Source organism: Botryllus schlosseri, chromosome 1 (assembly GCF_051294905.1).
Source record: "Botryllus schlosseri isolate E-star chromosome 1, Bs_hap1, whole genome shotgun sequence".
In the NCBI taxonomy this organism is placed as follows: domain Eukaryota; kingdom Metazoa; phylum Chordata; class Ascidiacea; order Stolidobranchia; family Styelidae; genus Botryllus; species Botryllus schlosseri.
In genome coordinates, this window is record NC_137236.1 from 10,263,607 (window position 1) to 10,279,899 (window position 16,293).

The 16,293-nt window shown below is 41.2% G+C and overlaps 2 protein-coding genes across 7 annotated transcripts in view; one reads left to right on the forward strand and one right to left on the reverse strand.

Annotated features, from left to right (window-relative positions):
* Window positions 1-16,293, forward strand: part of LOC145453615 (uncharacterized) — a 371,639-nt gene that overhangs the window by 273,901 nt on the left and 81,445 nt on the right. The window lies entirely within an intron of this gene.
* On the reverse strand, window positions 1,771-5,176 carry LOC145440895 (myb/SANT-like DNA-binding domain-containing protein 3). Of its 2 annotated transcripts, XM_080318676.1 has the most exons (3): window positions 4,362-4,907; window positions 4,100-4,290; window positions 1,771-2,453 (listed from the first exon to the last, which is right to left on the reverse strand). In XM_080318676.1, exons 1-3 carry the CDS (start codon window positions 4,577-4,579, stop codon window positions 2,413-2,415), a joined length of 450 nt encoding a protein of 149 aa, XP_080174802.1. In that variant the 5' UTR covers window positions 4,580-4,907; the 3' UTR covers window positions 1,771-2,412. The 2 variants fall into 2 exon arrangements, with proteins under 2 accessions (XP_080174802.1, XP_080174795.1); XM_080318669.1 differs by lacking the exon at window positions 1,771-2,453 and having other exon boundaries at window positions 3,216-4,290; window positions 4,362-5,176.

Sequence of the window (16,293 nt, forward strand, 5' to 3'; positions counted from 1 at the left end):
AAATACACAAAATCAACGCACAACAAAAGAAAATAAGCATAACAAGTAAATCACCCACGCAGGGGTGGCAATGCGATGTACAATTCGATCGCGCCGCGCGTGGGGGCAAGGTTCTTGAAAAAAAATTCACCACATTGCGTGGGATCGATGAGTCAATATATACAAGACCCTCGACGGTACGTGCTGGGATGCTGGGGTGGGCTAGATCGGGGGTTGGTGACGCTACCAAGCCACGGCGTGTGGCGTCATATTTGCGTGCGTGTAGACGTGGACGTTGGATGATCGATGAGCAAGGTTTGAAATTGAATGACGGGCCACGGTGTCGAAACCGTGGTGATTCGCGACAGCTGTGTTGCTCCGTTGCCGTATGTATGAGCGGTTGCGAGTCGTGGGCGAACGTGGAGTAGTAGCTGGTTGAAGTCGTGCGTTTGAGACATGGCCGTGAACTGTGCGTCGTTCGGCTGTCGTTCGCGAATCAATATAGAGGTTGTGTCCGTCCGTCACGCTGTTTGAGTGGTAGCCCGAATTGACCGATCGCAGTTCAATGTCCAGGTGGCCCAAGCATCCGAAGTCATCTTCAAATGAGCGGCGTACCGTCGTCCGGGTCGGGAATTGCGCGGGTAGGCTGAAAACAAGCTAGGCGCCAGCATAATGTGATAAAAAAACGGTCTAACGATTACTAAGCCTAGAGCCCTAGACGAAGCACAGAACACACGGTAAATAAAACAATGCGATTACTATAGCCAATAACCACAATCCAGGCGGGGGTATGTAGTAAACGGGAGTGAAGGCAGTGCCCAGCGTAGGACAGGATGCTGTGGCCCGCTGGTTCGCCTATGATTAGGCTCGATCGCCGGAGATGAGCGATGTGTGAAAATTGTGAATGTTGCGAGTGATATGTGTCGTCGCGTGCGCGGTTTGTGTCGCGTGAGGACGACAAATCTCGTTACATGAGTTAAACAGGGTGTTACGCGTTGAATTAAACATGAAGATGACCCTAATGACGATTCGAATTAGCGCGTGCAATCGTAACTGTGGTAGCCATGCTATAATGCTGCATGTATTTTTGAAGGTATAGTGCTATGCCGACCGGTATCGTGAAGAAGCGGCCACTGCATGTATAATGCGTATACGCAGTGTTGTCAGTGGTAGAGGAACCCATCCATCCATCCTGAGGCTTTGTGAGTTACCGAACTCGAGGCAACATGTAACAGTGTGGCTGTGTCGTGCCTGTAGCAGTAGGTAGCTGGCTGGCGACTGACTGTCCTTAGGTTGGCGACTTCTTAACTCACAGTTTCACTCGGTACGGATGTATTGCAGCAGAAATACGTACGTCAGGTAGCGTAGTAAAATGAGTCTGAGGGCGTGCGAGAGGTCGGTGCATATAGACGAGCGATACGAGAAAAAAAGGTATAGACTTGCGCAGTGCGCGGCAAGATAGCGAGACAGGATATTGTGCAATCGTATGTGGGTCACTTGGTAATCGCAGTACTACAGCAAAGCATGTAGTTCCCTCAACAGATACCTGACGTTATTTAGGGACGTTACGTTAAGGACCAGCGGTCTGCTACAGCAGTTAAACGGGCATAGCAAAAGAAACGTATTGATGTCACGGTGCTGCAATTAGAGGCATAGTAACTATCAATAATGCACGGTTAAAAGGGTATGGTACAAGAGAAGCATTCATGTCACATTGCTGCAAATACAAGCATGGCAACATCAATAAGGCGCAGGCAAATAGGAATAGGCTAGCCAAAAAGAGTATTTGCGTCACATTGCTGCAAGTACAAGCATAGAAACTATCAATAATCAACAGTTAAACGGGTATGGCACAAGAAAGCATTCATGTCACATTGCTGCAAGTACAAGCATAGAAACTATCAATAATCAACAGTTAAACGGGTATGGCACAAGAAAGCATTCATGTCACATTGCTGCAAGTACAAGCATAGCAACTATCAATATTCCACAGTTAAATGGGTATGGCACAAGGAAAGCATTCATTTCAAATTGCTGCAAGTAAAGGCATAGTAACATCAATAATGCGCAGGTAAATGGAAATAGCACAAAAAAATATTTGCATCACGGTGCTGCAAGCAGAAGCAATGAATCTTAATTGAAAGCTTTTATAAAGTAGGTAGACCAGTTTCTAGTGGGTCTGGTGCAGGCAAGCCTTCAAGCTTTTGCCTTACATCTGCTATCAACAGCTGCTTGGTCACAAGTGACGACTGCAGATCAGCAACGGACTGCTGCTTCTCTACTAAGAGCCTTTGCTGTTGCAAGCAGTCAATTTCCAATTTAATCTTTTCCACTTTCAGCTCATGCTCCAAGAACATGGCATCCGATATGAAGTTAATAACTTCAGCTCTTTTTGGTTTCTTTCTTGGCAACCCTGTCTTTCCGTTTCTTTCATCACCGGCCTTGAAGCCGGAGTTGCAGTCGTGAAGTTACATCTGAAATAGGGACATATGATATAGAAAGCCCTCATTGCATAGCAAATGCGTATAAATTCTAAATATCTTATATATGCTTATAAAGCTTTGCTCAGAATGTTAGTCATGTATCTGTATATATTTACACGGATTTTAGTTAACGCTCATTAATAATGAACAATATCGATGTCAACATCACATCGTGGATATGTCCCAGACCCTGATCCCTAGGGCAAGTTTTTGTTGCAGTCAAATCCGTGGAAAGTTGCATTTATTTTTCACAAAAGTTGCACTAAAACGTTGCATTTATGGACAATAAATTTCCTTCAAAATATTAGGTTATGGGATGCTAGAATGAATCTGTATCCAAGGTACTGTAGCAAAACTCAGGGCAGAGATAATAAAGTTGGATTAGCCTTGAAGTCGATTATCGCGTTCCTCAGGATTTATCAACCCAGGATTAAGGAAACCGGTTGATCGCAGCTCATAAAGTTGGTGTTAATCTCATGATTTAACAAACCGGATTAAACTATCGATAACTGCGTACGCTGCGTACCGTTCCTACGCACAAATATTTCCGATAATGACCGTACCGATTGTCAACTAGGTAATGGCTTCACCAAACAATCAACGAATCAAGTACCCACCATTGCAGAGCGATATCAATGTTCTAAAATCCGTTTCTTAGCTGTACCGTACTAATTGGACACGACTTTCGTTTGGCGATGATGATAATTCTACCTATTACAGTGGTAGTATGGTTGTCCGCAGGCTGCTGTTTCATTCAACAACTTGACAACTGACAGCCTATTACGCGTTTCCGCATTATGATGTATCAGATAACGCCACTTGATTGAAAACTCGCAACTTCCAACTTCTTCGCGTCGCCATTAGCAGTATTTATTCACACGATTAGCATTTTTCCGGATCAGCTGACTTTATTATCTCCGCCCTCAGTGTCAGCGACTTCAACAAAATCAATCGCCAGAAAAAATTGACCCGGTAAAAATATAATTTTCGTCGGTCTAGCCTGAATGTACGTCAAATCAGAAAGGACGTCAAATTTAAACGACAGTGACATAATCAAGCGATCTATTTACATATAGTGCCAAATAATTCCAGTAAAAAGTTAGTCGCATCAAATATTTGCAAGGAGTTTCATGAAAAATCGAAAAAAGTTTCACGAAAAATCGAAAAATTTGCAAAAAGTTGCATGAAAAAAATGGAGAAAAGTTGCAAAAAGTTACACAATAAGTTTCCTTCAAACAGCTTAAAACAGCATCCTACATAACTTCTGAGTATGTAGGAAGCTGCCGGAAGGTGTAAAAAAAGTTGCAAAAACTTGCCCTACTGATCACCATTGACTGGCTATGGTCCTCATGACTATCAATCAATGCGCATTGCTAATTCTGGTCAGTGTTAGCTTTCGGGTTTGCGAATATATGGCTTTACAGTTATTATACGGAGCGATTTTGGAGGTATGGCACAAATTTGGTTTGTAGAGGAGTCGCAGCTAAGCATTAACCCAACACGCAGCAAAACCTACATAACCAGAGTCAACGATGCTCAAACATCAACAGCGAATACCATTGACTACCAATTGTGGGGATCAGTGCTTGATATGATGCTTTTATTAATGAAGTGTCCATTATTATGGCATACCGTACCTGAAGATGTCGATGCTACGGAACGGTCCACAAACATCACTTGATCAGAATCAAAGTCGTTCTGGAGTGGCTCGAATTGTTCTGGTATCATGCTATGGATTATCTGTGACATCTCTGGTACTGCCTTGGTTAGAGGACCTCCGCCAGTTGCAGCCAGGTGGGCACGTTCCTCTGTAATATCTTCTTTCGATCTGTTGAAATGCATACGCTACGCATTAGAGCCCACCTCGGCATATTCCTAGAATTTCATCAAAAATCTTACCTCGCCTTCATGTTTTTCCAACATTTTTTAAGCTGCTTGGATGATACCTTTTGAGCATCCGGGAAGGAATTGTATTGAACGGCAAGATCTTCCCATGCAGCATTTTTCCTTTGGATAGAATTTCCATCATTTCTTTTATCCTCAAGTACATCCAGCTTTGCGCTTACAAGAGTCATAAGACGGCTCTTGTCAGCCAAACTAAACCTTAATTTTGACATACTGGAACTGGAAAAATGTTTCTGTTGAAATCCAACATTATAGTTTGCTTTACCTAAACATTATCATGTGGCAGACACATCGAGAAAACTGCGAAAAAGCAAGGCTTGTATGAATACTACCACATCACCGCCATACTACACAACTACCATTTCATTGATATACAGTACACTATTATACAGCTTATTAAAGCCAGATATTACATGAAAATGATCGAACTCTGTGGACTTTACAATGTTCTATACCGGTATAGTTTACCATGAAGATCATAAATACGATTAATATATGTGCACAGCCCATCATCCCGCAGCAAACTAACAGAAAAGTCAGTGCAAACTGTTCGAGTAAAGCCTTGAGACTGCCCCCGGCTCGACTCAGAAAACGCGCACTCCACTGCCAAATTCTCAGCTCGTCAGCCACCGCGCATCGTCTCTGAATACCAAACAGTTCGAAGTCGAGCTCGACAGACCGTGAAGTACGACTCCAGCCCTGCTCAAACTCATTCTCGAGTTGCGCTCTCTGAATACCGATTGTTACGCAATTTTGACGCAAAGTGAGTTTGAGCACTGAGTGAGGTTTCTTGAATACGGGCCTATGGCTCGTTAGCCATATATGACTCTTTTGATGATGAATTATGTCTCTTTGGCATCTTTCCAATTTTGCACATTATTCCCATCTTCTTTATCAAAATTATGTTTAGTAAATTTTTCTCCACGACTATGACATTATTATTCTTGTGGTCGACGAGACAGTTTTGAGATGACTCGTGTCACTTTTTTCGTATGAATTGACTTGACTCGAGTCACTTTGCAAAAATGACTTGACTTGACTCGGCGCATCAGAAATGTGGGTTGGCTCGTGACTCGGAGCAAAATCCACGAGTCAATTTCAAGTCATCATGTAATCGGTGTCGATAAAAATCAGTGATCTTGGATATTTTCGGATTGTTCACGAAACTCTGGTGTAACCGTGAGAGCGACCCCTCAATGGCTCTCATTCAATGATCGTGCGTTTTATTCAGCCTTCATTGTTCCCTCGCAAATAAATTGACCAAAAACGAAGTGATCGGAGCTTACGGCTTTCGTTGTCGAAAACTAGTAGTAAAATAATTTATTACCAAAATATCTTCCAAACCTCTTGTTTTATTCAAATTGAATTCGAATATCGCTTATATACTCGTTAACCTTTGGCGCAGGATCGAATTGTATCGCATAAATATGTAGGTATGTAATGTATTGCATCTTATCAATTCGTCTCTCTATTTTGGCTGGTAACTATATAAACTGAGGCTATGCAATTACGTACGTGATTTAACAGTTTTGCAATGACGTAATCATGCCTCATATACTTCGAAAAAGCAACTTGACACGAATTGTGACTTGACTCGTGGCTTGACTTGACTTGAGTCATCTTCAAAAATTGATTGAGTTGACTTGAATCGAGTCACCTTCGAAAATCGATTGACTTAACTGGACTCTAGTCAAAATGTGAAATGACTCGAAATGACTTGTTACTCGAAGGTAGTGACGATACGGGTCTTTATAAAGTCAAAACAGTGATGTATATCCTGAAGGTGTAGCAGGTCAGAAGCTCAAATTCTTGAAATTTTTATGATAACAAGTATTGGCTGTTGATAATTTCTCATTATTATCAATCCAATAAAGAGGCGGACAACTTCTTCAGTCGGCAGGCAGGATATTGAAAAATGCAGTCCTACTTGGCAGGGCCGGATTCCTGAATCGAAACAATAATCGCGTATTTATCCACTTATAGAAAGGGACCACAATATTATATAAAGCCGCAAACTATCTGTGGCCCGCTTTATGTTGCTCGCCCCTGATTGAATATAATAGATTTTTCGATAATAGTGCAAATTACCTGCCTTGAAGTTATTTAGTGAAATTTATCCGACAAATGTAATCCCTCCATTTCGATAAGAAGGTTCATAATGACAATAACAAAGTCGCTGCCAATATCTTATCTGATATCGAATTTCCTTGTACCTAATACTGAACTGCACCTAATAATATCATCCGCGGTCACAGTCCGCCGCAATCCTCCACTGCTTACAGCCTACAACTCCACAGCCTACGATTAATTCTATAGAGGTGGATGAATACGCGTTTAATGTATCGATTCGGAATCCGGCCGGCCACGTCATTAACTTTCATACATCCAGCCCGCCGGCTGGAGAAGTTGTCAGCCCCCTTTTTTGACGGATAAAAATGAGAAATTATCAACAGCCAATATTTGTCATCAAAAATATCAAGAATTTGGGTTTCTGAGCTCCTGCAATACACTTCAGGAAATAAATCACTGTTTCGACTTTATATAGACCCGTCACATCCACCACAAGAATAATGACACCACAGTCGTTAGGACAATTTATTAAACACAATTTTGATAAAGAAGATGGGAATAATGTGCAGAATTGGAAACTTATAAAAGGGACATATAATCTTATAATATTAGAATTAGTCTTTATTGTTAGATTTGATTTCCAAATTCTATTCGATGATGTGATGACTAGGGCAATTTTTTCGTACCTGAAAAACGGATGATCTGGTACCTAAATAAACTAATTTCGACATTTTTCGACCTAAAAATATTTAATTTTTATCAAATTTTGACCTCGCATATGCAAATTAGGTGTTTTCGCACATAATGTTGAAATTATACTACTCATCTTCATTTATCGCTGGGACTGTCTGTCCTTGCTGAGAAGTTTGGGCTAAAAAACGTTTTTGACATAAAAACTGACAAATTTGTACCTGAAAAAACTTTATTTTACCGAAATATTGCCCTATGAAGAATTCCAGTAATCACACCACATATTATGGTAGAAATATTTAAAATTTGTTGTAGTACAACGGAAGATACGTTCCTACATTTTCGGGTAGAAAGTGTCTCTCCTTATCTAGTAGCTTGCCAAGAATGGAGAAAGAACGTTCAACAACAGCAGTTGTTGGCTGACAATACTGAAGCTGTGCGTACGCACTGCTGGTGACCAACCGTGTTGATTCATTCTGACAATGCTTTCTACATCACCGTTTTTCATCATGCACCTCCTGGTATAAGAACCATGCAATGCCCAAGCATTCTTGCTTCAGTTAGGATATTGCGGTACGTTGACCATAACACCATGTCAGCCAATTTGTTTCATTAAAACGTTTGTGATTCACAACGAGCAGACAACGGGCCGTCTACAATGGTAGGCCAATAAAATAGGCTACAAGCGGTAAAACATCAATTAATAACGTCACCGACAATGCAAGTTTTACGATACAAACGAAAAGAAGGGGTGAAAACAAAATTTACAACTTTTGACCTAATACTTCAATTTTGACAAAATTTTGACTTATTTTTACATGTCAAAAAAATCACCCTTGGGATGACCATATTATGAAGTAAACGTTTAAAGAATCACCACGTTTCAAGGCGAAATCTTCACTGATAGTTAATTTGAATTCAGAACCACCTCACAGATTCCGCAGAATGTATCTTTATCGCAAATCATCACGGCTGCTCGATAATAGATATGATTACATCCAGTTTTCATGGTCTCAATTATGCCTTTGATGAATATGGGTTCAAAATATACTTTTTTTCATATTTCAATGGCTACTTGATAAAATTGTTAGGCTGGTTAAAATAAATGCTGCACACCAACTTTGGCTCAATTCCAGCAAGTAGAAGCCAGATTCCCGCAGTAGAAAGTTTTGGATTTATCATTAAAAAATCTTCGGATCAATATCTTCGGGAGCCGAATGCCGAAAGCGAAAATAATCCCAAAATCTGCGATCGATATTTTCGGAGTCATTGAGGATATTGATAATTGCATAAGCACACTAGCCAGTCTACCGAGGAGATTGGCGATTACTTGCAGGTCGTTCATGGCCGAAATATCTCGACGTGATATCGTTGACGAACGCCAACGGTCCAAAACCAAACACATCCAATACAGTCATGAACACACCAGCGATGAAATGCCCCATCATTTCCACACGACGAGGTACCTTTTCCTCTCCAACAATAACGTCTTGTCGGTTTCTGAATCACGACCAATTCGACTTCATAGCACAAACTCATAGCACACACTCGACGCGATGTCTGTCACTCGGATCAGTTTCGAAGAATTTTTCGCAATGGCAAATCAATGCAGGAAACGAAATCTCGTACAAAGCTACACGAACGATGACTTGAGCAATGGGCCAGAGTAGGATAATTCGGGCCGATACCGAAGGAAACGGAGAGAGAGTATAGACACAATGGATATTGGATATCGATTGCTGTGAAATTGACGGACGAAGACAGTTCAACATAGGAAGACTGTAACATCGGGCACTAGACCGAGGTGGATGCTAGATTAAGAGACCACAATTTGGTCGTTTCGGCACCCTCCTATCTGTTCATTGCATCGCATTGTATATTGTGTGTATGTGTCTTGGGCAGATGAAAATATGATCGGGCTATAATCGATTATTATTATTGATAATGCGACTAATATTAATAAGTGAATGCGTGAGAAGCATAAAACTCACCGCTAACCGCTACGATTGATTGATCAACCTGAAATCATGATGGCCATTAATATGGCCATATTCTTGAACAGCTATACCTAAGAATCAGTCTGATGAATGTCGGATCATAGCTAGTTGTTTTCATTCATTTTCAACTTGGCATAGGCTCATGAGCATTATCTCTGTTAATGCAATGACTGAACCAGTCGTTTTCAACCGCGTGGCAGCGACTGCCCAGAGGTTCCGCGAGAAAATGAGGTAAAGGTGGTTGTCGTCAACATAAAATTTGAAAACTGATCTTTTCCGATGAAAATCGTAACTATAAACAACTGTGGTATTGTAGGACACAGCTCCAAACTAAAATTTTCAAGTACAACATCATAGAAACACCTAAAACCGAAACACTGAAGTAATGCGTGCCAGGAATTTGGTAAAGGGTTAGGAGGTGATGCATCATCACATAGATCAGGGGTCTGGAACCTAACCTATGGCTCGTTAACCATATATGGCTCTTTTGATGGTAACATACGGCTATTTGATAAGTTTCCACTTCTGTACATTATTCCCTTCATATTTATGAAAATTGTTTTTTATAGATTTTCATAGCGGCTGACAAAATATTGAAATTTAGGAGGACAAATATTGGCTGTTGATGATTTTTCATTATATTATCAGTTCAATACAGGGTTGGGCATCTTCTCTGGGCAGCGGGTCGGATAAGGGATAGTGCGGAGCGGATCGACAAATTCTCTGGCCCGGCTCCGATCCGGCTCGGGCCGCATCAGGAAAGGTACTGATCCGTCTCCAATCCGGTTCCGGCCAAAAATGAAAAAGTCCGGCCAGAAATCCGGCCCTACTCGGTACGGAGGTTTCGTGAATTGATGAATATGCCTCGTTTATGTTCACACTGGCTTGGTGGTTACTTACGTCTGGTTGGTTGGTAGTTATATAGTTATTAAAGTTATGCTTATCCATAAAGATTCTGGCCGGATCAAAAAAGTAGTGATCCGGCTCCGATCCGGCTCCGGCCGTAACAGAAAAAGTACTGATCCGGCTCCGATCCAGTCCGGTCAAAATTGTAAAAATCCGGCCAAATATCCAATCCGGCTCCGGTCCATGATCCGCACTAATAAGGGAGAATGAAGTAGGCTACTTGGCGGTAGGGATGGTGTGAACCCGAGGTTCACGTTCGCGTTCTGTGTGTGAACCGCTGGAATTTTGAGTTTCGCGTTCACAAACGAACATTGGTAGGTTCTGCACTGTGAACCTCTTACATGAGATACAATTTTCACGTCATTAATGTAAATAACTGGATGGTTGAGTAAGCACAATTCACTGACTTCCTACATGCACTGTGCTTCGTTCTTGCTATTGCTCATCCGCTCAAGATTGATGAGCAACAATCAAATGCCACAAATTCTGCAATTGGTAAACACTTGTTGGATAATCCCGTCTGTGCGAAAAATTACCGAGTCGACAGATTTCGCATACTCGGAAAGTGTCGTTCACACTTTAATTTGTGTGTCTTGGAGTCGACTTTTATCAAAATACACCAGCCAAGGCTGTGTCAACAAAACGAGTTCGTGTGTCGTCTAAAAATAGTACATTGAACGCTCTCGTATTAGACATTTTATGCTGGTGACGTCATATTTTGTGCTACGATTGTTGATATACGATGTTCTTTTGAATTCTTTACTAGTTACTGACGATTACCCCTGACGAGTGTCAGCCGAAAATATTCGGGTTCATTTCAATATGAATATACTATTCTATGGTGTGTTGGCGGGCAAAGCTCACATCGGAGAGTTACTAACTAAATATTCTCAACAGCGAGCTGAATATTATGAGCAAACTTTCGAGCAAATGGTTTTTGAAATCAGCAAGGTGCATTCACGTGTAGTGCTGAATCTCTGAATTTCTTGCTGCCAGCGTCATGCAGAGAGTGATCCGAAGTTGAATGCAAAGAATGTCAACCAAAGACGTTATATAATGTATTGATATAAAGAATGCATCGATGTTTAGTGTAAAAAAATCTATCAGGCGTACGGGATCTATCTTGTGGAAATGCATGTAAGAAATTAGCAACATGACGCCATGTGACATCATAAGTTCACGTTCGCGTTCAGACAGAACCTTCGAAAAATGTTCGCGTCTCACGAACCAGAATATTGACCATCCCTACTTGGTGGTCCAGATTTCTGAATCAAAACATTACTTGCATATTTAGTAACTTATAGAATGAATTTATCTTATTCAATTTAAACTTAAGCGTTAAAGCATGGAGACCGAGAACAGTGTTTAATGAATATATTAACGTAATATAGGCCCACTTTAATAGCTGTTGAAGTGAATGAGACATATGTGGTCCATCAAAAGTAGTCAACAAGTTGTTTGGACTCTGGCTGCAGGACGGACGTAGAAACTCTTTGTAATTGATGCGCGTGAACGTCGATTAAATTTGAACGCCGCTTTGTCTTTAAACAATGTTGATGGTCTAAAACAGTGGTTCTCAACCGCCGGTCCGCGGACCGGTGCCGGTCCGCGAGGAATATTACAATTTTATACTTTAATTTCAAGATGCAATGTTGAAGGCTTGTCCTTTGATAAAATAGATAAAACATCTCATTTTAAACTGATTCAAAACTTCGTGAGGTAACATTAGGGCTAGAAACATGTTCGATTTAACTTAAAGTACTAGACGTTTCATTTGATGACATGCGAGCGACAAATACAGAACAGATACATACGAGCTCACTCATCGCTAAGCAGCGCAGTTTGATCATTGGTTTTCGAGTCATTTATTTTGTGCAGGACCGTAACTGCGGCACCCCAAACCGCCCAATTGGAGAGGGGCAGAGCTTGAAAAGGGTCCAAAATTATTTCGCAAATGAATATAAATCATAGCGTTTTATTTGAAACTTTTTCCAACATTTTTCAATTTCTTTTCGGGCTTTGCACGATTTAGTGTCCCTAAATGTCTTGCTTATTAGGTGCCCTTCTCCGAGAAATACGCATCATTTATAGGCATTTCGGCGTCAGCCATTGCGGCACCACGACGTATCCACACATAATGAAGTTTAGGTTAAGATATGGGACTCCGAAATTTGGGCCTAAAATTCGACCGCGAGAAAAGCGCTTCAGTCGTGAATGATCGAAAATTGTCGTCATTGTCGCGATAAGCTACGTAAACTCTCTGCTTACGATGAGTAGAGTCTTGGGGCGAAGCCCCCTGATCTTTGGCTTATCGCCCTGTGGGTGGGGGCCCCAAGATCAACGTTTTTGGGGGTGGGCTGACGAAGTGCTTTTTCGGCCCGGATTTGCGGATGGCCGGTATAGCTGCTGTAATGTGCTTTCTTGCGGAAAGCACTAATTCGCAGTTGCCGGAGTAGCCTGCGTCTGGTGGCAATGGGCAATGAGCAAGGTAGCACGAGAAGGTGCTTGGTTCGATTCCGATACGTTTCTTCTCTTGATAATGTCGGTCGGTATTGAGTTGGCGTGGCCGTTTAAACCCACGGCCTTTGACGCGAAAGACTGTAAACGACTCTCAGCGGTAGTACGTTTATCTGGACAAGGCAATTTTACTTGGCCTTGGCAGACTCACTACCATAAAATCACATGGATGCCATCATGAATAATATTAAATACGATCAAAACCCTCCAAATGTCACTCTCTAGCATCATATAATTGCCAAAAACGATTGCATACTTCACATTTTGGCTTCATTTCAATTTTGACAGTTCACCGGTCTGCCAGACATTTTTTGAAATTTTACCGGTCCGCGAGGCGAAAAAGGTTGAGAACCACTGGTCTAAAATGTATGCTCGAAAATGTATGCTCGCAAATGTACATAGACCCGTGGGCCACTATATCATGTACGACCGGAAACTATCTGCGGGCCGTATGTTGTCCGCCCCTGCGGTCTAATATAATAGATTTTCCGATAATAGCGCCAATTGCCTACTTTCAAGTTATTTAGTGGATTATACTAGACAAACCTACACCCACAAGGTCGATAACAAGCTATATCATGGCAATTCATAGTCGCTGTCAATATCATATTTAAAATCATATTTCCTCGTACCCAATATTGCATGCCTTGGCTTCTTGGACTTTACAATACGTTGATCAATCAGTGAAAAGCAGACATGGAGTCCCCTGAATGATTTGCTAAGCTAAATTGTTCAATCATCAACCGCCGTTCTCCATTTCGTTGCAAGTTTTAAATTAGGAGAGGTGGTTGATTTGTTCGGCCGTTATGACACACACACACATAGAGGTCGATGTTTTTTGCGTGTGAGGAAAGATTCTGCTTACATGCATTTGACGACAAATTCACGGAGTGTAATAATAGGATTATCATGGATAATTTTTCAAATATTTTCAGTCCCAGTGTCTCATCAGTACCACATCTCCACTACCATAAAATCGTTCTTACATTCCATGATGAATCTTGTTTGCTGGTCAGTGTAATTAATTCGCGATAATCCATAACATTTGGGGATTGGCCGGCATCCCTTGCAACCCCCCTCTAATACATGAATGTACTGAGATGACGAAAAAGCGCACCACATGGCCATGGCGCGCATAAGGTTAGCCGTTTCACCAAGGTTGTTGTGTACCATACTTGAATACAGCAACAGGAAACCATTAAGAAATGAAATTTCGCTGAGTGAATCATACAGTAAAATGAATGCCAATTCTAGGTAATCATAAACAAATTTTGTTAATCAAGCAACGTATTTGCATGTAATTCTATTAATTGTGGCGGCATGAAGTCAAAGGATATCTGACAGTAGGCAGGAGAGCAAGTGCAAATGCTACATCTGACTACATTACATGAAATTTATCTTCTAGTCAGCAATAGTTAGAAAAGTTAAGATTGTGATTTTCGATTCTCCGACAGTGTTAATTAATTATTAAGGTATATATATGTTATCATGACCTTTCTTATACTAATGAGTTCTCGATTTTGAACTTTGCGGCATTGCTATCGTATTGTAGAAACACATCAGGTCAGAAGTCGATATAGTAAATATTGCATGTTTCGACGCCGGTGGCGTTGGTACACTTGCGTAGAACTAGAGTGAAACCAATGGTACATAGTGGGGATGGTGTGAACCCCTAAAAGTTCTGGTTTGTGTGAACGCGAACCTTTTTGTAAGATTCTATGAAACGCGAACGCGAACACGAGCCTAAGGCTTGACGTCATAGTGGTAATTCCAATTCTACATTACCGTAAAGTAATTGTTATAATGCATAAGATACCTAGCGAAGGCTCAGATCACATTATGCCACAATGCTGAAGTAGGCCTACAATCTACATGCCGACTTTTTAAGCATCACCAAATGTATACCAACGGGACTGCTCAAATGCTATAATAATTCAATAAAATCAAAATCTTCCGTCGCTTTGCCAACAATTTCAATGAGGACTTGTAAGTTTTCATATAAACTTACGTCATAATGGTTTAGACTAGATCGGTCGGTATATGTATTCGTGAAGCGTCAGAATATTGCTATTGCTTGCTATTGCTATTTATCATAGTGAAAAGTGGTTTCTATACAGGCCTTCTTGCTACAGATACTCCCTCATAAACAGGTTATACATTAACGAACGACCCAATCGGACGGTTATGATATAATAAACATATCAAGATGGATCCCGCACGCCTGCAAATTTTTTACATTAGACAACAACCCATTCTTTGGTAGAAAAAGCACTATTCGCTGACAACCTGCGTGTAGTCTATTTCATTCTTAATGCTGTGTGATTTCGCGCCAAGCAAATAGCTGATTATTTCGAGCAAACTTTTTAACAAAACTAATAACTTTTTTTAAATCGCCAAGATGCATGTTCATTGTTCGTATAGTGCTGTGAATTTCTTTTCATGCTGCAAGCGCCATACACAGATTGGTCCGAAGTTAAAATGCAAACAATTTTAACCAAAGATGTTATATTGACGTGAAGAATAGTAATATATGAAAAAATCACATTGCAGAACTTGCCAAGGCTCCTATGTAAACGCGAACCTACAAATTTATCAGGTTTGCACACAGAACGCGAACTTGAACCTTACACTCACACCATCCCTAGTACATAAGCTAACTTCCCACATCGCCGATACTGTTATGACGTATGCGTGAATAATCCTCGTTTGTACTCGATTCTACTCAAATCTCTCCAGCTCCCGGTTTTGCCCGGCGCCAACTATTACCATAGTCGTAATATTCTCTATATTCAAAGTTTAATATAATCCTATCATAGCAATGTCCGCTCCATCGAAAGTTATACATGAAGATGCATTCAACAGGGAGGAAACGGTGCAGAATTACATTCTAAGTAGACCACGGGCCTTGATGGATATTCCGGTTCGGATTGTAATTGAGCGACTTAAGCCATTAGGGAAAGTAGGTCAACGGCCCGCATGCCTACTTGATGTGGGGTGTGGCAGTGGCAAATTAACCAGATTGTTGGCGAAAAACTTTGACCATACGATCGGAGTAGACGCAAGTGCTCCTATGATATCGTACGCCATTGCTTTCGATAGCGACAATTTAGACATTGAGTTTAAAGTGGCAAATGCGGAAAAACTGCCTATTGAAGATAATTCTGTGGACGTTATTACAGCCATGTTTGTTGTACACCAAGCCGACCTCGAGAAGTTCATTCCCGAATGCAAACGAGTGCTAAAACCAGGTGGTGTCGCACTATTTTACCGGCACCAGATATCAAAAATACTGTCGGCTGAAGATGACGCTCTACCCATAATAGAGGGACCGGTAAAAATGATGATTCGACAGCTATTGGAAAAGGCGAGAGAAATGTCGCACCCGACCTTTCACACACATGAGCTCCATCGAACGCAATTTGACGCGATCAGCTGGGAAAAGAAAAGCAGAGAGATAAATGAGCTGGAATTTGCGCCTGGTTCCCTGTGGACTCTTGGCTCATGGTCTCGCTTCTATCATACCCTTCCGTTCCATCAAAAATTGCGTGAAAACGGCTTAAATCCACTGGCTGAACTCGTGGAAGCGGTGAAAAATACCTGGTCGATGCAGGATAGGGATTCCAACGACATCAAAATTAGAGTGGTGTACAAGACGGTAATGATTCTTTTGGAATAGCAACATGTTAAAACATTCAATGAAAAATGGATAATGTCTTGCTCATCTCATAGTGTAAAATCATGAAAAT

Excerpts from the sequence above, each read along its gene's own strand:
- LOC145440895 (XM_080318669.1), bottom strand. The coding sequence starts at position 4,579 with ATGTCAAAATTAAGGTTTAGTTTGGCTGACAAGAGCCGTCTTATGACT. Across the intron at positions 4,291-4,361 it reads TGGAAAAACATGAAGGCGAG|ATCGAAAGAAGATATTACAG; the intron begins GTAAGATTTTTG and ends GCATTTCAACAG.